The 21,181-nt window shown below is 35.5% G+C and overlaps 1 protein-coding gene across 1 annotated transcript in view; it reads right to left on the bottom strand.

Annotated features, from left to right (window-relative positions):
• Nucleotides 1–13,759: 13,759 nt before the first annotated feature.
• Nucleotides 13,760–21,181, bottom strand: part of TMEM123 (transmembrane protein 123) — a 49,023-nt gene continuing 41,601 nt past the window's right edge. The window contains exons 3-5 of the mRNA XM_019712672.2: nucleotides 19,753–20,109; nucleotides 18,444–18,597; nucleotides 13,760–16,286 (exon numbers count right to left, since the gene is read on the bottom strand). Coding sequence (XP_019568231.2) covers nucleotides 16,262–16,286; nucleotides 18,444–18,597; nucleotides 19,753–20,109 — 536 coding nt within the window. The 3' untranslated portion in view covers nucleotides 13,760–16,261. The remainder of the gene's footprint in view (nucleotides 16,287–18,443; nucleotides 18,598–19,752; nucleotides 20,110–21,181) is intronic.

Below are 21,181 nucleotides of genomic sequence, written 5' to 3'. Positions count from 1 at the left end.
CTCAGTGAAATGATACAGATTGCTGGAGATAATTGGTGGTGGATTGTGAAATGTATATATGGTATGTGTGGGTATGACTCCAAAACATTTAACCTTTTTAAGTTTTAATCTGTTGTTAAACCACACTTCAGTTTTTGACTTTCCTACTTATGTTTGGAAATATTTCTCTATTTCTTTTTTTCTTAAGTATCCTTTTCTTAACTATCATTTGTTAGGTCTCTTGCTTCCGCATTCGTAGTTTGCCATGTTCTCTCTGAAGAGAGCACAAGTGCTGGAGTTGAATAGGGTTCTGTCTTCTGCTTCACACTGACAACTTAAGAGGCTCTTGTTGACTGCGATTCCGTAAGTCAAAGGACCGCTGTCTTTCTGCTTTGAAGACAGACTTAAATTTTTTTTCTAGAATTGGGAGATTTCAACCCCACTATAGCAGTATCCCCTACTATATATAAAATAAACCTGTTAGTGCATAGTAGCAGTTCTTAAACATTTTGGTCTCAGAACCCCTTTTACAATCCTAAAAATAATTTTGAGGACCCCAAGAGCTTGTGTTTATGTGGGTTGTACCTATTGATATTTACCATATTAGAAATTAAAATTTAAAAATACGAGTTCATTTAAAAAAATTTGCATGTTTAAAAAATAAAGCAATGCACATTACATGTACCTTAAGGTAGCACAGTAAGGTTAGACTGCTTTTTTATAAAAAATATTTTTAAAACTCAGAATTGCATTGTTTTATGTTTTGGCAAAGCTCTTTGATGTCTGGCTTAATAGAAGTCAGCTGGATTCTCCTATCTGCTTCTGCACCTAATCTTTTATAATATGTTGTTTTGGTTGAAGTATATGAAGACAGTTCAGCCTCTCAGAGTATGTATTTGGCAAAGGAAGATTTTTTTCAGATAATTGTGGATATTCGATGCTACACCAAAACTTGACAAGTGGGTAGTTCCTTAAAGATAGTTGGAGTGTGGAATCGAAAATCATATCGGTGATCTTTTAAGAAAATTAAGTTAAATTTTAAAAATGTATAATTTTATTTTTTAGAGTAATTTTAGGTTCACTGCAAATTGGAGCAGAAGAAACAATGTTCCCATATACACTGTGTGCCTACATGTGAACAACCACCCCCACTACCAACCTCCCTTACCAGAAGAGTATATTTGTTAGAATTGGTGAACCTGCATTGACATGTCATTATCACCCAAAGTCTCAGTTTAAATTAAGGTTTACTCTTGATGTACATTCTTTGGGTTTTGACAGATGTATAATGACATGCACCCACCATTGTAATATACAGAATAGTTTCACTGCCCTAAAAAGTCTCTGCTTTACCTGTTAACCCTTCTCTCCCAGCTAACACTTGTCAACCACTGATCTTTTTACTATTCAGTGAACTCTTTGTTTTCTGTTAGGATATTAAGATCCAATGGTGAATCTTGCACTTGGAATGGATCTTTAACCCATGCATAATGTTGTACCATCATGCATTGGTCATTTGGAAAATATCCATTTACTGAATTATGCAGATTTCCCAAATGTTCACACATTTCATTACTCAGTATCAAAAAAATCACATTTGTTCTCACCACCTATATCATCAGGGCAAGTCTAAATATTGGTAAGGCTCTTAAGCTCACAGCGTTGGATACAATTTCTAAAATTTTAATTTTTGCTGAAAAGCTTGATTTTTATCATTAGCTACAAAGACTGCCAGATTTGTCAGACACTTCTAGAGAATGACTGCCAAGTACTTAAGTCTCTTGAGTATTTTTTCTGAGTTAAAAACAAAAATTAAAAAAAATTACCACTGATATTCAATATATTAGTTTCAGATGTGTAACATAATGGTTAGACATGAATTTATGAAGTGATCCCCCTGAGAAGTCTAGTACCCACCTGGCACCATAGATAGTTATTATATTACTCACTGTGTTCCCTATGCTATACTTTACATCCATCTAGTATCTGTCAGTATTTCTGTCAGTTATTCTTTTACATAAAAGTGCTGTTCCATGAAAAAAGCAATTTCAGATTGCAGTTCAATCACAAGTGATTTTCCTTGAAACAATCATACTTTTGTATGTAGCATAAGCACTTTATGTGTACTTCCCATTTTGTCACATAAATTAAAATGTCTACCCAAGGGTCCAATTTAATAAAAATTTTACTGCTTTATCAAGAACATTCTTACATGCAAGTGGCAATTTTCTTACTGAGAGTATGTGACAGTGATGGATATAGCTACTATTGTACTTGATGCTACTACCTCGATTTATGCAAAGATATCAGCAGTTTTACCACCATTATATTTGCACCATCAGTGAAAATGGTAAATAACATATTAGTATTATTTTTGAATTTTCAGAGCCCCAAAAGTGTCTCAGGGACCCTCAGAGGTTCTTGGACCAGCCTTTAAGAAACAATGGTGCACGGTAACCATTAGTCTTATTCTTCACAAAAATTTAGGAAGAATTGTTTTAAAGGAGAACGTTTAGTCCTATCTTCTGAGGTTTCCTTCAGCATAGAAGGTGTTCTCTTTGCCCCTGCACTTCCCTTCTTGCTGTTTTTGTGGGAGAAACTCGAGTATGCCTAATAACTCAATCGCATCTTTATTCTTCTTCCTTTCTGGGAGCCAGCCTGCCTGAAGAGAGTGTACTATGCTTGTCTGTGATTCGGGCATCACAGGAACCAGCCTTGGTGTTTCAGTATGTCCAATGACAGAGTCGTAACGTTTGTTTCATTCTGGGATTCAGTATTAGGAAATAAGCGTTGTCCTCTAAAGACTTTATCAATAATAAAGGTGGTATCTGTGATGACTTCTTTCACCCTTTATTGGTTCCAAATTTGAGTAAATGAGGTGTTATTCATTGGGTCCTACAAACCCAATGGATTATACTGCCTGATTGGTCTGTTGGAATATGCGTATTTAGCATAGTAGAAATGGAAAATTCGTGATAATGATTGATAATTGTGCTAGGTCCTGTTACACCAGTATTTCTGGTATGATGATGTCCAGACAGGTTTAAGGCAATGAGTCCTTGGTGCTTTTAATCCTTAGCAGCTCTGACAATAAAGGGTAGTAGGTCATTATCTTGTTGAAAACCACATGACTGTTGCTCAGTGTGTTATAGTGAAAAGAGCCCAGAATTTCAAACCCAAAGACTTTGTCTCTAAGCTCAGTTCTACCATTTATAAGGCTTTCTCCAAACCCTTTCTAACTCTGATTCTCAGCTTTTCTATGAAGGTCAATTTCTGTCTTACTTCTTCCTCACAGATTATAAGTAGGTTCTAATGTGGGACTGCACGTAAGAACTGTGTTTTTCTATTAGCAGGCTGTGCTGATGACAATGTCATCCATCTGATCCCGGAGTAGCAAGCATCTCGTTTCCTGTCTGACCTGGACAATCTGAGTCATAGCATTGTGTTCCACTCAGTGTTTTGTTTGTTTGTTTTATTTAAAGGCCAAGTAGAACTTGAATACATACTTGTAAAAGATTTAAACAAGATAAGTGTAAAAAATAAAATAAGTTCTCCTTAATTTCTCCACTACTTTCAGTCTCCTTCCCAGTGATAATCACCATTAAATTGCAATGTATTCAACGCATGTGGGTGTGTAAACATACATGTGCATACATACGTGTGGTTATATGAATGTTTTTCAGGTCATTTTTTCAAAGATTTTTGCCTTGAAGTTTTTATCTTTCTATGTCAGTGGGTAAATATCCAATGCTTTTTCTATAAAAATAGACATCATCTCAGTTTCAAAGTTACAAGGAAACTAAAGATTTTTCTCTGTCCTTATCTGGTATATATAATCTTTGTAGCATTTCTGATAATTACACTCATGAGTGCAATCTCTGTTTCCACCAGAATTCACTATCTCTTGAGGAAGCTTATCCATTTTCATACTATTGTGATTGCTAGAGTAATTCACAGTATAGCCTAATTTGGAATAATGGGTATATTTTACAGACACTAAAGGTGAAAAAGCATGGGGGCAAGTATAGAGATTGGTGATTGGTTTAGCACTTGGAAAGGCACAGAGGTACAAAAGAATAAGCATTGTCTGAGAACAGGGAGATGTCCTATAATTTACATATCTGATTTACAGATATGGGATGCTAAGGCTCTGAGATACATCTTAATACAAAGTAGAGAATAATCGCCATAAGAGAGATTCATATACAACGCCATGGGGATTTTTTCAAAGAATTTTAGCTAAGGTAGTCATCAACTGGGTATTGAAGGTTAAATAGAATTAAAGTTGAAGAACAGAGGTATTGGGAAGTGTTTTCCAGGCCGAGGGGAAAATATGAAGACAAAAAATGCATGAAGCATTTTTGGAAAAAATGAATTATAGTAGGGTCAATGAAGGTGAATTATGGGACACCAGGGTGGAAAGGTTGGATGGGGACCAGGTTTAAGAGGACTACAAATTATGGGCTTTGCTATCTAGATGTCATTCTGTAGGTAAAGAGGAGCTATTGGTTTTTAAGCTGAGGAGTTACATGATCATTGCTGTTATTTATAAAGAATAGTGTAGTAGCAGAATTGAATTTGTATATAAAAGGGGTTTGGGAAGGCTAGGTGATTGGTCTTGAAGTTAAATTCTTAAAACATCATAAGTAATATTGAGAAAACATCAATTGTGTCAAAAACGGAGAAGGGGATGCAGATTATGAGGATGGCTGAAGCTCCCTTAGATAACCAGCAGCCCTGCTGCCATTGGGTGGCACTGGGTATAATGTATGGGGCTGCAGAGGACTAGGAGGGGAGAGCTCTGTAGGGATTTTCAGTCGTTCACTCGATAGTAAATCCATCTTTTCTGGCTTTAATTTCCTGGAACCGTTATTAACCTGAGAAAGGCTTTTGGATTATTCCCCTTGCCCCCTTTTAAAACTTAAGATAAAATTCACATAATATAAAATGAACCATTTTAAAGTGTATCATTCTATACCATGTAGTACATTCACAATGTTCTACAATCACCACTTTGCTCAAGTTCCAAAACATTTTCATAACCCAAAAGGAAATCCTGCACCCTTTAAGTAGGCAGTCCTCACCCCTCTTCCCCCTTGCCTCTGCCAAACACCATTTGCTTTCTGTCTCAATGGATTTATCTGTTTTGGATATTTCATATAAATGTAATCATACAATATGTGGCTTTGTGTCTGGCTTCTTTCTCTTAGCATGTTTTTGAGGTTCATCAAATTGTAGCATGCACCAGTACTTCATTCCTTTTTATGAATGAGTAATATTCCATTGTATGTATATACCATTTTGTTTATCCATTCATTCACTGATGGACTAAGATAGTTTCTACCGTTTGACTATTGTGAATAGTGCTACTATGAGTGTTCCTGTACAAGTATTTGTTTGAGTTCCCATTTCACTTCTTTTGGGTATATACTTAGGAATGGAATTGCTGGGTCATATGGTAATTCTATTTAACTTACTGAGGAACTGCCAGACTGTTTTCAACAGCGGCTGCACCATTTTATATTCCCACCAGCAACACACAAGGGTTCCATTTCTCCACATTCCCTGAAACACTTATTTTCTTTGTTCTCTTTCATTTTAAAATTATAGACATTTAGGGGATGTGAAGTGTTTTTTTATTGTGCTTTCGATTTGCATTTTCCTAATGGCTAATGACATGAACATCTTTTCATGTGCTTTTTGGACATTTGTGTAATTTTGAAAAATGTATATTCAAGCTCTTCGTCCATTTTAAAAATTGGGTTTGTTGTTTTGTAGTTGAGTTGTGGTTGTTCTTTATATATTCTGGATACTAGAACCTTTTCAGATATATGATTTGCAATATTTCCTTGCATACTGTAGGTTATCTTTCCACTTTCTTGATAATGTATTTTCGTGCAGAAGTTTGACTTTTAATTTTGATGAAGTCCAAGTTATCTCATTTTTACTTTGGTTACTCAAGCTTTTTGGTATCTAAGAAACCATTGTCAAATCCAAGGTCATAAGAATTTACCTCCATGTTTAAAGAGTTTTATAGTTTGGCTTTTATGTTTTGGTTATTGATTTTAAGTTAATTTTTGTATATTGTACGAGGTGAGAGTCAAACTCCACAGCATGTTTGTGTTGGAACAACTGGATATTTGTTGCAGAGACTATTCTTTCCCCATTTAATTGCCTTGGGACTCTTGTCAAAAATCAATTGGCAGTTGATGAAACAAGTTGAAGAAAAAAATAAATGGAAAGATATTTTGTGCTTGTGGATTGGAAGAATTAATACTGTTAAATGTTCATAATACCCAAAATGATACACATACAGATCAATGCAATCCCTATCAAAATTCCAATAGCATTTTCACAGAAATAGAAAAAAAAATTCTAAAATTTATGTGGATCCACAAAAGACCTTGAATAACTGAAGCAATGTTGGGAAAGAACAGAGTTGGAGGCATCACACTTCCTGATTTCAAATTATATTACAAAGCTATACTAATCAAAGCAGTATGGTACTGGCATAAAAACACACAGACCCCAGTGGAACAGAATAGAGAGCCTAGAAATACACCCAAGCATATATGTTCAATTAAGTTTTGACAAGGGTGTCAAGAATACATTATGGGAAAAAAGATAGTCTCTTTGATAAATAGTGTTGGGTAAACTGGACAGCAACATGAAAAATAATGAAATTGGATCCTTATCGCACACGATTCAGAAAAATAACTAAAAATGGATTAAAGACTTAAACATGAGACCTGAAACTGTAAAAACTCCTAAAATAAAAATAGGGAAAAATCTCCTTGACATTGGCCTTGGCTGTGGCACCAAAAACTCAGGCTGCAAAAGTAAAAATAAACAAGTGGGACTGCATCACACTGAAAAGCTTCTGCACAGCAAAAGAAACCATGCACAAAACAAAAAGACAACTTACAGAATGGAAATATTTGCAAACCATATACCTGATAAGCATTTAATGTCCAAAATATGTAAGAAACTCATATGAGGTCTGACAATTAAGTTTGCGAACTCATCCTGGAAAAAGTGCTACATACCTCATTACTGAATATCATTATGGTCACCTTTGAAGTACTCTCCTTGGGAAGCTATGCACCAGCACCTAGTCCACCCTTCAAAGCAATTTTGGAACACTTTTTCTGGAATGGCCATCAGAGCTGTCGTATTACCCTTGATGTCCTGAATGTCATCAAAATGTCTTTCTTTCAATATTTCCTTTATCTTCAGATAAAGAAAGAAGTCATTGGGGACCAGATCAGATGAGTAGGGAGGGTGTTTCAATACAGTTATTTGTTGACTGGCTAGAAACTCCCTCATAGACAGTGAGCTGGTGCATTGATGTGATGCAAGAGCCATGAATTGTTGGCGAAAAGTTATGGTTGTCTAGCTTTTTCACACAGCCTTTTCAGCACTTTCAAATAGTAAACTTGTTTAACTGTCCAGTTGATATGAAGTCCTAATGAATAATCCCTCTGATACCAAAAAAAGGATAGCAATGTTGTTGCAACAAGTTCTTAAACTTAATTGTCAGACCAGATACACCTCAATAGCAGAAAAACAATCCAACCAAAACATGGGCAGAGGAACTGAAGAGATTTTTCCAAAGAAGACATACAAATGGCTAACAGGTGATACGAAAAGGTGCTCGGCATCACTAATCATCAAAGAAATTCAAATCAAAACCGCAATGAGATATTAACCTTATACCTGTTAGGATGGATATTATCAAAAAGACGAGATAAGAAGTGCTGGTGAGAATGTGGAGAAAAGGGAACCTATGCATTACTCTTGGGATTGTAAATTAGTACAGCCACTATGGAAAACAGTATGGCAGTTCCTCAAAAAATTAAAAATAGAATTACCATATGATTTAACAATTCCTCTTCTGGGTATCTACCCAGAGGACATGAAATCAGTGCCTTGAAGAGATAGATATCTGCACTCCCATGTTAATTGCAGCATTATTAACAAGCAAGATATGGAAGCAACCTCAGTGTCTATTCATCAGAGAGTGGGTTAAAAACGTGTGTGTGTGTGTGTGTGTGTGTGTGTGTGTGTGTGAATATGAATATTATTTAGTCTTGAAATTACGCTATCGCGACAACATGGTTGAGCCTGGAGGACATAAGTGAGATAAGTCAGACACAGAAGGAAAAAAAGCATGATCTCACTTATATGTGGAATTTAAGAGAGTTAAATACATAGAAGTAAAGAGTAGAACAGTGGGTGCTAGGGGAGGGGAAGTGAAAAAAATGGGGAGATGTTAGTCAAAGAGCACAAAATTGTAGATCTGTAAGATGAAGAAGTCTAGACATCTAATGTGCAACTTGATGACTATGGTAATGTACTGAACACTGGAAATTTGCTAAGGGAATAGAATCAGGTACTCTGATCACACACACACACACAAAATGGTACGTATGTTTTTTATGTAAAAAATAAAGTTAAAAATATCGGGCACTTGCCATCCAGTACACAGCAAAAAACAAACCAAAAGAAAGGTTTATTCCTGGGCTCAATTCAATTCCATTGGTCTCTATGTCAATCTTACGCCAGCACCACGCTCTTTTGATTCCTATAGTAGTTAACTTTTTAAATTGGGAAGTGTGATCCTCCAACTTTCTTATTTTTCAAGATTGTTTTGGCTCTTTGGGGCCCCTTGTGATTTCATGTGATTTGGAGGATAAAGCTGTTGGGATTTTGATAGAGATTGCATTGTATCTGTAAATTGCTTTGGATAAGTATTGCCGTCTTTACAATATTAATTCTTCCAATCCATGAGCACAGAGATTTTTCCATTTAATTTCAATAGTGTTTTGTAGTTTTCAGTGCATACATCTTTCACCTCCTTGGTTAAATTTCTTCCTATATATTATATTCTTTTGGATGTTCAAAATGAGATTGTTTTCTTAATATCCTTTTGGATTGTTCATTGCTAGTATATAAAAGCACAACTTGTTTTTGTGTGTTAATCTCGTACCCTGAGACTTTGTGAATTTTTTTAGCTCTAGATTTCTTGTTGATTTGTTGGGAATTTCTGTATCTAGAATCATGACATCTATAAATAGAGATAGTTTTACTTCTTTTCCAGGTTTGATGCTTTTTTTTCTCACCTAATTGCTTTGGCTAGAACTTTCAGCACAATGTTGAACAGCATTGATGAAAGTGGGCTTCCTTGTCTTGTGCCTGATCTTAGAGGGAAAGCTTTCAGTCTGTTACCATCGAGTACCTTAGCTGTGGGGATTAAAATAAATGCCATTTGCCAAGTTGAGGAAGTCACTTCTATTTCTAGTTTTCTGAGTGTTATCATGAAAGGATGCTGGGTATTGTCAGATACTTTTTCTGTATCAAGGTCACATGTTTTTCCCTCCCTTTGTTTTTATTAATGTGTTATATTACATTGATTTTGTTATGATGAACCACCCTTGCATTCCTGGGATAAATTCCATTTAGTCATTGTGTGTGGGGACAGAGCCCCAGAAAGCAGTTTCCAGGCTCTCGGCCTCACATGGAAAGGTGCTGGCTCAGGTAGTGGATGGCCATCAACTGTGATTGGATGGCCATCAGGTGTGGCTAGTTGGCTGTCAGCTGTAACCAGTGAGCCATTGGCCACTAATATAACTGCTGTGGCTACGCTAGCAGCAAATGGGGGCTAGCAAGAAGATGGTGGCTGAGCCTGCAAACGGTGCAGTGAGGGTTGCGAACAGTGTGGCTCCTGCTTCCTGTGTCTCCAACCCAGCCGCCAGAGAGAATATACTGGTATGACTCCCCCACCTATGGCTCCGAGGGTGTTCCTTTTTGGCCTCACCGTGTCCTGCGTTTTTATGTGGGGAGCGGGAGCAGAGACCCCGCCTGACACCCTGCACGACATGGTGTATAATCCTTTTAATGTTATTGGATTCAATTTGCTAATATTTTGTTGAGGATTTTTGCATTTATATTTGTTAAGGATATATTATTTTGTTTTCTTGTGGTGTTTTTCTGGCTTTGGTATCAGGGTAGTGCTAGCCTCACAGAATGAGTTAGGAAGTGTTCCACCTCAGTTGATTTAAAAAATTTTTTTTTTATCCTTTGGGTGCAGAGCATTTGCGGTTCCCAGAAATTTCCTGCCTGATCCCACAGCAAAAGGACAGGATGACATGTTCTGAGATTCCTTTTGATACATGCTCTTCTCTCAACTTTTTGAAGCAGCAGCAAGCAGAGAACACAGAATAGAAAAAAGAGCAGGCTTGGAGACATGAGAAAAATTCTATATGAAAGAGATGGCGCTTTGATTTTTAAGAAAGGGTTAAAAATTATGATAAATGTTTTATTAATAAAGACAGGCAAGGCCTTTGAATAGTTCAAAGTGATAAATCCAGACACTTTGGGGCAGTAGTCCATCTCTTTCTCAGATGGGAAGGCAACGGGTTAGTTAGGATGGATGGGTGTGTGTAGGGGAAGTAAGTGTGGTGGTGCTGGTGCAGGAAAAGGACAGGAAGTTGAGTATTTTCTATTCCCAGTAGAAATCTTCCAGGACTTAATCTCAGATCTCCAACTAACTTTCTTCTTAGTTGTCAGCTATTTATATCTAGAGATGTCTATTAAATTGTGTTCTCCATGTACTACAAACCTACCAATGAATTTGTAAGATTGCGTTAACAGCGGGCTAGACATAAAATGTTTATATTTATCAAATGTTTCTTTTTACGTATATTTCTTAGTTTAATGTAGTCCTAATTTTGTTGCTTGTGTTTTTGTTGTCATAGCCAAAAATTCATTGCCAAGACCCATGTCAAGGAGCTTTTTTCCCTACGTTTTCCTCTAGGAGTTTTATGGTTTCTGGTCTTACATTTAAGTCTTTAATCCATTTAATTTTTGTGAGTGGAAAAGGATAGGAGTCTAGTTTGATTATTTTACATGTGAATATCCAATTATCCCAGAACCATTTACTGAAGACTGTCTTTTCTCCATGAAGTACTCTTGGCTCTCCTGTCAAATATTAGTTGACCATATATGCATGGGTTTATTTCTGGGCTCTTTTGTTCTATTGGTCTATGTGTGTTTTTATGCCAGTGCCATACTGTTCTGATTACAATATTTTATTTAAATTGTTTTTTTCCCCTATCTCCTCATCACCTCCCCTTTGGCAACCACATATAGCTTTACAATATGGCTTGAAATCAGGAAGTGTAATGCTTTCCACTTTATTTTATTTTTTTCTCAGGATTGCTTTGGTATTTGGGGTCTTTTGTGGTTCCATACAAATTTTAGGATTCTTTTACTTGTTTAAAAAAAATGTCCTTGGAATCTTGGGGATTGCATTGAGTCTGTAGGTGGCTTTTAGTAATATTGACATTTTAACAATATTAATTCTTCCAGTCCATGAACTTGAGATACCTTTCCATTTGTTTCTTCTTTGATTTCTTTCATCTGTCTCTTGTAGTTTTCAGAGTAGAGATCTTTCACCTCTTTGGTTAAATTTATTCCTGTGCATTTTACTGTTTTTAATAGTATTATAAATGGAATTATTTTATTTTTCAGATAATTCATTGTTAGTGTATAGAAATGCTACTGCTTTTTGTAAATTTTGTTATTCTGCATCTTTACTGCATTTGTTTACATCTAACATTTTTTTTTTGGAATCTGTAGGATTTTCTATATATAAAGTCACGTTATCTGCAAATAGAGACAATTTTACTTCTTCCTTTCCAATTCTGATGACTTTTATTTCTTTTTCTTGCCTAACTGCTCCAGCTAGGACTTTTAGTGCTATGTTGAATAGGACTGGTGAGAGTGGGCACTCTTGTCTTATTACTGATCTTAGAGGAAAAACTTTCAACCTTTCATGAGTATGATGTTAGCTATGTTTGTAATATGTGGCCTTTATTATGTTGAGGCACATTCCTTCTATACTTATTTGTTGAGTTTTTATCATGAACAGATGTTGAATTTTGTCAAATGTTTGTGTGGCTATTGAGATGGTCATGATTTTTTTTTTTTTCATTCTATTAATGTGATGTATCACATTGATTTGTGAGTGTTGAACAATCCTTGTGTCCAAGGGATAAATCCCACTTCATCATGGTGAATGATCCTCTTACTAGTGTGTTGCTAAATTTGGTTTGCTGGTATTTTGTTCAGAACTTTTGCATCTATATTCATCAGGGATATTGGACTGTAGTTTTCTAGTAGTGCCCTTTTCTAGCTTTGGTATTAGGGTAATGCTGGTCTTATAAAATAAGTTTGGGAATGTTCCCTCCTGTTTGATTTTCTTTTTGAAGAATTTTGGAAGGTTTAGCCTTAATTCATCTTTAAATGTTTGGTAAAACTAGTGAAGCCGTCTGGTCCAGGGCTTTTCTTTATTGGAAGATTTTTGATTACTGATTTAATATCTGTACTAGTAATTGATTTGTTCAGGTTTTCTCTTTCTTCCGGATTCAGTCTTGGTAGGTTGTATGTTTCTAATAATTTTTCAATTTCTACTAGTGCTATATTCATCAGTGGGCTGGGCTGCCTCAGCTCCCCTGACCTAACAGGGGTAGAATAGGCTCCAGGGCTGGTAAATCTGCATCCCAAGACATTCCCTGGTCAGACTGCACCACGGACTTGACTACAGATGAGCAAAGCCACTGCTTGGGGTTACTACTTGGGCATTTCAGGTAGGAACTCTGCCAAGTTCTGATTGCAAATGGTTGCAAGCCCTTGCCCCCTTCTCCACTAGATTCCCAGTGGTCAAGCCCCACAGATTTCCGGGGTGAGACAAGAATGGGAGCTCATGAGAAGTGACCCCCAGTTCTGGGGGAGCGGATATCTACCCTGGGCAACCTTTTCCCAATGGGGGAACTGCAGGTTCAAGGGAGACCTCTTGGCATGGTGCTGTGATGGCTTGGGGAAGGGGCAATGCAGTCAATATGTAGCCGCTCTGACCCTTCTAATGCAGTCTGTCTTGGTCTCTTATCCATGAAAATAGTTTAGTTTTTCTTGTGAGGGAGAGCAAAGTCAGGAATGCCCTATGTTGCTATCTTGGTGACGTTACTCTCTGCATTGTTTTCTATGTATAGCATACTTTAATTTTTAAAAACTATTTAGCTGAAACTTTTTAAGGGGTATTTTTAAAAACAGATACACTACTTATTACATATACTCCCATACCACTGGGTCAAAAGCAACATACCCAAACCTGAAGTTGGTGGGGGCATAAACTGTGCCAGAATGAAGCGAAAGCAAGGGTAAGGAGGAAGAATTGTATACAAATAATACTAGGCCAGGGTACTTTTTATTATATACAGGGTTTCCTGAAGACTCCAACCTCTCGCCTTGATTACCTTATAATAAATATTTGTTATTCTAAGATAAAGTTAAATCATATCCAGTTTTAAAGAAAAAAGAAAACTGTTGAAAACAACCACACTATACATTAATGCATTTGCAGTTGATTTATATAAGGAATGGGAGTTTTTATTTCTACTATGAATATATATTTTTTAAAGGTTCTACCCAGCATAATTAAAGTAGTTTGAAATGAAAATCCTTTGAGCAGTGCTTCTCAAACACTGGTGTTCATCAGATCAGTCACCTGGTAGGACTGTTAAAACAAAATACTGATTCTGTAGGTGCGGGGTGGAGCTCAGGAATGTGCGCTGCCAAATTTCTGGGTGATGCTGAAGCTCCAGGTAACGACAACAGTGTCAATTTAGCCCCAACAACCTGCCTTTTTATTTTGGGTTTTTCCTATCCTGTTAATTCCTCTTGAGTATGATGAAATGAAGCAAAATCACACACATGAAACTCTTGGAGAACAAAATTTTATTCTAAAAATATATCTCAGTAACAATGAAATATCAAAAGCTGGTCATTGTAATAAAAAGGAAAAAGAGCAGTTTGCTTTAAATGTTTTTCTGACGTATACAAAATTATCACTAATATATTGCCAACTCTCATTTATCTGTATTTGAATTATTCATTTTATGGATTAGCCAAGGAAATTTAAAAATCATTGATTAGACTCTGCCTAGTATTTAGATATACATCTGGACTGCTTTTCAAGTAAATACATTCTCAAGGAATGCAAATAAAACTGAACATTTGCTTGAGTAAATATAATTAGGAAGATAAATTTATGTTTAGGAAATGGGCTCCAAAGCTAAATATTGGTTGCATCACTGTTTCTTTCAATTTTTGAACATAACCGAAAAAAAGCTGATCTGCATTGAAGTACTGGTATTTGAAAGTAACAAATTATACAACTTATATACAGAGAAAAGACAACTAAATTATTTCAAACCCAAAGCACAGGAAACTTTAAAGGCATATAATGACATTTAAAACTTTAAAAAAAAAAGTGGTTGTTTTAACTTCAAAGTGCTAAAGAAACAAGTATTCAAGAAAATTTCAAGCCTATCTACAAAGTTCTGACTGATTTGAAGTACTGAAATATAAAGAATGCAAGGGACAAAACAAGTTATATTTAAAAGGTGCCCATTACTATAAAATGTATCTTAAGTATATTTTTCAAAGATACAAAAGCAGTAGTTGAAAGACCAGTTAGGGCGAAGTTAGTAACATACAACTTACCTATCAGCCCCATCTTTTTTCAAACTAATATAAACACATGTTTCATAATAATTCTTCCACTCTGTGTGTGTCAATACATCCTGTCATATTCATACTTTAGATAATTTATCATCCATATTCATCCCATCAATTGGCCACAATGCACAGTAAGTAGAAATGCTTCTTTTATATAAAAATTCTTGATACATGACATTCTCTGTAAACCAAAAGCTGATCACAGAAGTTATATTTAATTCCTATTAAATGTTGGTGCATGTTCATTAGGACATCTTAGCTCATTTTAGACTATTAATTGGTGTGATTTACTTTGAGCATTCTGAGATAGAAATATTATCTTAGTATTTACATTTAGTTGACTAAATATATCTTTTGTCAAAACTGGACCCTGAGTTTTGAGTGCTGGCATATAAACTGTAAAACTGAAACCCTCCCAAACCCGCTGGCTAATATTGGTGTCCCTGCAGTGCTGTGCTTTTTCTCTCCATTAACGTAGTACATATGAAAAGTGCCTCGTCTTCAGCAAAGGAGGAAGAAGAGTGGTCTGAAGAATTCCCAAATAAGGCAGCAATAAGTTTCCTGTCTTAAAATTTTCTGTTTTAAAACTTCATGAGCATTTATTCCAAAATACATTGGTGTTCTGGTGTGAAAATGTTGTTTCCCCCCAAGTTTTGAGTGAAATAAGCAGCGCAGGAAAAGGCAGCCTTTCATCCTGTAGGTTTAGTAGCCCAAGGCGAGCTCCACAATCCCTGGCCTGATAAACAGCATTCACCTCTAGTTGTGACTATACAGAGCTCTAAATGTGGTTTCGGAATTCAGAAGGGGCTTTTTTTTTTTTTTTTAAGTTAGGTGTGTTTACACTACATTAAACATTTCTAGTTATTGAAAGTAGCTCTACATACATCTCAAAAATAGTCACTAAATATATAATAGCTGAATATAAAATAAAGCAGTTTCCAGTGGTGATGATATCCTCACAGTAGCAAATAATCTAACTTCTTATTTAATACTAAGAACTAACTCTTTAAAACATTATCATGTTAAACATTGAAATTTGCTGAAATTACAGAGGAAAAAAGATAGTTATATCAACTGCCATTGAAAGCGCAAAAGAAATTATTAATAAAAACACAGGCTCTCCAACAGGGCTAACAAAGCCCAGGTATTGTTTCTGCTGGTTTTTTTTTCGGGGTGAGGTGGGGTGGTACATTTTGTTTCTAAACCAAGTACTAAGCTTTCAAACATTAAAATATTGATGCTTTCTGAAGAGACACTTAAACTAAAATTATGCATAAGATCTGGTTTACTCATAAAACTTCCGTCGTGTGGCATTGGTAATTAGGATATACCCAGCCCTGAACAGCATGGAAGTTCTCTGTGTGAACCACTGTGTGTGCGGAGATGGCATTGTGCCCTTTAGTGGTGTCTTCCAATTACTGGTCCTGTGAGACCAATGCCACAAACAAATGGGACAGGACATGTTTGTCTTACATATTTTCTAGAAGCGAACGTAACCATTGCATTAACTGTATGCTCCAAATGTTCATTAAAAACCCAAAGCAAGCCCTTTTTACCTTTAGTAATCATGAGGCACCTTTACATATTTATATATTATACATTATATGCATGGCCTGTTTGTACTGTTTTCAAAAAGAGAATATCGTCTTAAACTAATTGATAGGGTTGCATCAATCTTCTCTCCATTGGTCCTTGGATTTCCTTAAATGATGGCATCATGTTCATCGCTGTAATATAGCAAAAGTTAAAGTTACTTTGTTTTGTATTTGTCAAAATTACTTATATATTTATAATTTTAAGTAAAGTAACAACTTCAAGTTTTAGGATCAAAATTAATTGTGATTGCTTGTGTAAAGGTTCTTAAATCAAAGTATCTGGTGTACAGTACTGGCTAAGGATTCAAACTGTGGTTCAGGTTGTCAAACAGACCTGCACTCAAATCTTTGCTCTGCATTTTGGTAGGTGTGTGACTTTTCACCAGTTAGCTATTATAACCCTCTTTAAAAAGAAAACCACCATTATTTCTTGAGCATTTACTATGTGCCAGATTAATACTGTAGACTTACATCCTTAACTCAGTTAATTATCACAGTAGCCCTGTGTAGAGGGCACTTTTATTTATTTGCTTTATTTATTCATTATCCCATTTTGCAGATCAGAGATGATCAGAAGCTAATCCAGCACGTGAACTCTTGACTTGACCACTATCCACTATGCGCCTCATTTACATAAGCATGGAAGGCACCCAGCTAGTCAGCAGTCAACTGGACTCAAAACTAAGTCTGTCTGCCCTAGACCCCATCTCTGAACTATTTCACTCCACTGTCTCTCCATGCAACTGCAAGAAACATAGGAGCTAACATTTTAATCAGTTATTACCCAATACATGAAAACTAGAAAGGCTCATTATTACTAGACATAGAAGGTCTCAGTTTCTTTAACAGGACAAACATTAACTCCTTACTTATGGAATGTCATGATTTTTTATAACTTCAAAGGAACTACTAGCTTTAAAATCCACTATTTTTTTAGTAGCACTAAGAAAAACACAGCCAATTAAACTACAACACAGTGCTTTCTCATCGCATAAACTCTAAGATATATTCTAATTTCAGAGGGGTTAAAATGTGGAAAAAAACAAAATTGTGTACATAGACTCAACTAAACATGGTATTTTCACCATCTACTTTTCCTATATGAAAATAAGAGTCCTATTAAGAGTCAAATTCTGCTTCTGCCAGCACAGTTCCCTTAACAGCAATGGGGATTCTGGACTCTGACTTATTCCACAGGTATGCAGCATGTGGTCACATATATATGGAAAAAAAAATTAGCCCATAATGCTAAAATTCCATACTTTGTAGTTAAGGCAGTTTAAAAGGAAAATCGCACATCTTAATTTAACTGCTTCACTATTTTATAGCCTCAACTATATCAATAAATACTGATGGCATAGAAAAATGTGGCATTTAATTTACTATAATCAAAATATGCCTTCTGGTTAACTGATTAAATTTACCAAGAAAACAGATGATAAATATTTCTAGGAACATGTAGTGTTTTTAAAGAAACACTGCAAATTTTAACGCTTAATCAGTATTTCTCAAATGTTTCTGACATGAAAAGTCTCTGTGAGATGCATATGGGTACAAAAACTTAAAGAACAAATTCTGGAAAATTGTCATCTATTCTATGGTATTTATATATACTAACAATCAAATGAATGAATTGGTGGTATTTGTACACGTAAGACGTAAAAGAAAAAAACAAAAAGATGTTGTTGGAGTAACAAAAGCCGGGAGAGAATACCTCTAAAAATCATTAAGACCTACAGAATTATAAGAAGGCTCAACATGGTTTGGTTATCAGGACTTGATAAAACTCACCTAAAAAAGATAGTTTTACTACAGATAAAATAACGTATATTATACTAATAACTTATTTGATAGAGTAAATTATCAGGGAAAATGTGGCTGTCAGAAGAATTCCTTTAGTTGCTTTCTTTGTCATAGAAAGCAAAAACCATGTTTTTAGTGCTACTGACAAACATAAGACATGCTAGTTCAACAGCCACATGATAAGGTATTTCTTAACCATTAGAGCTATAAGCAAGTGAAAAGGGTTGACTTAACCTGGTGTCTGCTAAAAAAAAAAATGTATGACAATAAAATACAAACATTTTGATAGGTATATATGTCTATTTTTGTTTGTAAATAATTATCATCAGAAGCTGTACATAAACAATTTACTTTGATGGGAACATAACTCATAAATGTATAAATTATCCCCGAGATGAACATTGCCCCTACTCTGATATTTTGTCATGATATTTAAAGAAATACAGAAATAATAATAAAAAAAAGTCTTGGCCAATCAAAACTCACATGGTTCTATACCGAATGCCTCTTCTTGAATAGTATGTTTTACATCCAATGTAAAGAACAGACAAAATTCCCAGTGTTAATGCAATACCACCAACAAAGCTGCCAATATCAAATTTTGATCCTTTATTGTCTTTAGAATTTACAGTTGCTGTGACTAGAAGAAAACAGAACAAAATAGGCTTTAGTGCTTTTTAAAAACATTGTAATAAGCTAAAACTTTCTGAATTTCTGTATCAATGAATGCTGAATTGGGGACAAGAGGGACTGTAAGCACAGAAAGTTCCTCTCCAGTATGTCTAGTGACTTGCCTCGCTCTAGTTTTCTTGTTTATCCAACACATTTCTTAAAGAAAAACCCCTAGTATCTGCAACCCCAAGATCTTAAGGTGTTTGATGGTGTCGGACTTGGACAGTCTACCAAAACCTCAGAGGCAGCAGGATTTTGGGAATATTTTTCCTTAGGAATCCTCTTAAGAGTTCATGCCTTAACAAAATAGGTCTGGGTAACACAGCTGTAATCTTGTAACTGGATCCAATTTGAAGAAATGTTTCTGAGATTTCTCCTTTTTGAATAAATTGGGAATTTAAACTTTGGTTTTATCATGGCAAGCGTCCCTGAGACATTAAAGTTGATTTCCATATGTAAATTGTACTAATAAAGAAAATAAACTAGATGGAGTAAAATAAACACACACAAAAGAAACCATAGTCTGCTATTTGTTCTGATAAATTGAATCACTAGCTTTCAAACAGAACTTCAATGTTGGATAACTAAAAAGACAATCTTAGGGTTTCGGAACTCATCGTTTCACAGGTATTATATTTTTAAAAATGCAAAAAATAGAGTGCTGAGGCTCTTGATACTACATACGTGATTATATCTAATACCATGTAAAAATATCTTTATGGCACAAATGAATTAAAACCAAAGTTCACCATGATTTTGGTTCAGAAATCATGTAGATTGAACCTGCCTAATTCCTTCCTATAATGAGGGGGAGAGAGAGAAAGGTGTAACAAATTCTCAAACAATGTAAAATAAAATCCAGTTAGGATAAATTATTTATTCACAGATGACCCTTATAAAGTCATTATTTGGCATGATTAAGTTGGAATCCTTTTTTTTTTTTTTTTAAGGGACAAGAACACTAAGTCAATTGACTCTTTTCCTGATCTCTACCACTAATTTATTTACTAGGAAATCATTGTCTAAATTCCTGTATTTATTTTACAGAATGGAATTGTGATGTAAAGGTGGCATTTAACAACTATCTTCAGCATGGGAAACACAGGTCAGTTTTAATACATACTTGTTCCTGATGAAGCAGCAGATGTCACCGAACTATTGTGGGTTGTGGTCATCGTGGATGTTGACATCTGGGTTGTGTTTTGGGAAAGACTTGTTACTTTGGTCGTAGACTTTAAGGTGGTAGAAGTCACATTTGTTGAGACCTGTGTTGTTGTCTTTTTGGATGTTACGGGTTTCAAGGTGGTGACTGTCCCATTTTTTGAGGCTGAGGAAACTGAAGTTGTTGATGGTTTTGTTGTGGGTTTTGAGGTGGTGACTGTCCCATTTTTTGAGACGGAGGAAACTGGAATTGTAGATGGTTTCACAGTGCTTTTGAAAGATTCATCTGTATGGCTCGCAGGCACATGTGTGGTATTCCCTATAAGAATAGCAAGAAACATTAAAACTGGAGCTATAACTTAGGGAATTAAGATCCCACATCACTGTGACTTTCATGGTCACATGTAAAGGAAGAGGTCTAACAAATACAGTGGAATGAAAGATACCTGGTCCATTAATACTTTGCACTATATAGCAATAAAATCTCTTAAAGTAGTAAAATACTCAATAGGAACCAAGCCTAGATTTACATAAAGTTAGGAATTTTTGTGAAGATATGAAAAAAGTAATTGAGTTCCAGAGGACTGAGTTCCTTCGATACAGTAATAATCTCTTGACCATCTCTGTCTGAACATCTTGCCATACTTCCTGTCACAGATATTAGTTGAATAGATGAATAAATTAATGGGTGTAAGGGTTTTTAAAGTTTAAAGTTTCTCTACCAGATCCTTCCAAGGAGCTTTGAGCATGTTTCAAATTCCTGTTACATTTTCTCAACTTTGAGTCTCTCTGTTGTGTGGTCTATTTGGGTCTCTCATACTCTTGCACTGAGTATTATCTAATATTTTTAAAAGGCCAAAAGGAATGAATACTTTTGTACTATATAGACCAATAAGTTATAATTTTCAAGTTGATGATACAAATGCTATGAAGTTGAACTAATCTTTTATTATTCAATTCTGAATGCTCTGCGTAAATACACTTTAGCATGGAAATAATCACCTTTTATTTAAAACTAGTGAATGAATTCTATTGCAGTGCAATTAAATACAGCAAGGAACCAGCTTTTATACCATATCTTTAGAACAGAATGATCTTTGCAGAGTACAACGATGAACAGTGCTGCTTTGGGATTCAGCACATACACAGCCCACTCCCTTTTCCCTGCCCAAATCAGAAATTCTTCTGATACTACACAAAGTCACATGGGCAAAAGTAGGGAGTTATAAATAACAGGTTAGTTCTCCACGAAGAAAGTCCAAATATGTTAAAGAAACAAAGCCACTGAAAATATCTACAAATTGACAAAACAGGCAAGTAAGTTTTGTATTAGGCTGTGTTTCATGATGTTTAAGTGTGCAAACTGCAATGCGAGGATGCTCTCCTCAAGG

The sequence above is a fragment of the Rhinolophus sinicus genome, linkage group LG06, assembly GCF_036562045.2.
Source record: "Rhinolophus sinicus isolate RSC01 linkage group LG06, ASM3656204v1, whole genome shotgun sequence".
In the NCBI taxonomy this organism is placed as follows: Eukaryota; Metazoa; Chordata; class Mammalia; order Chiroptera; family Rhinolophidae; genus Rhinolophus; species Rhinolophus sinicus.
The sequence above is the reverse complement of the archived record's forward strand: the minus strand, read 5'-3'. Positions and strand labels throughout refer to the sequence as shown.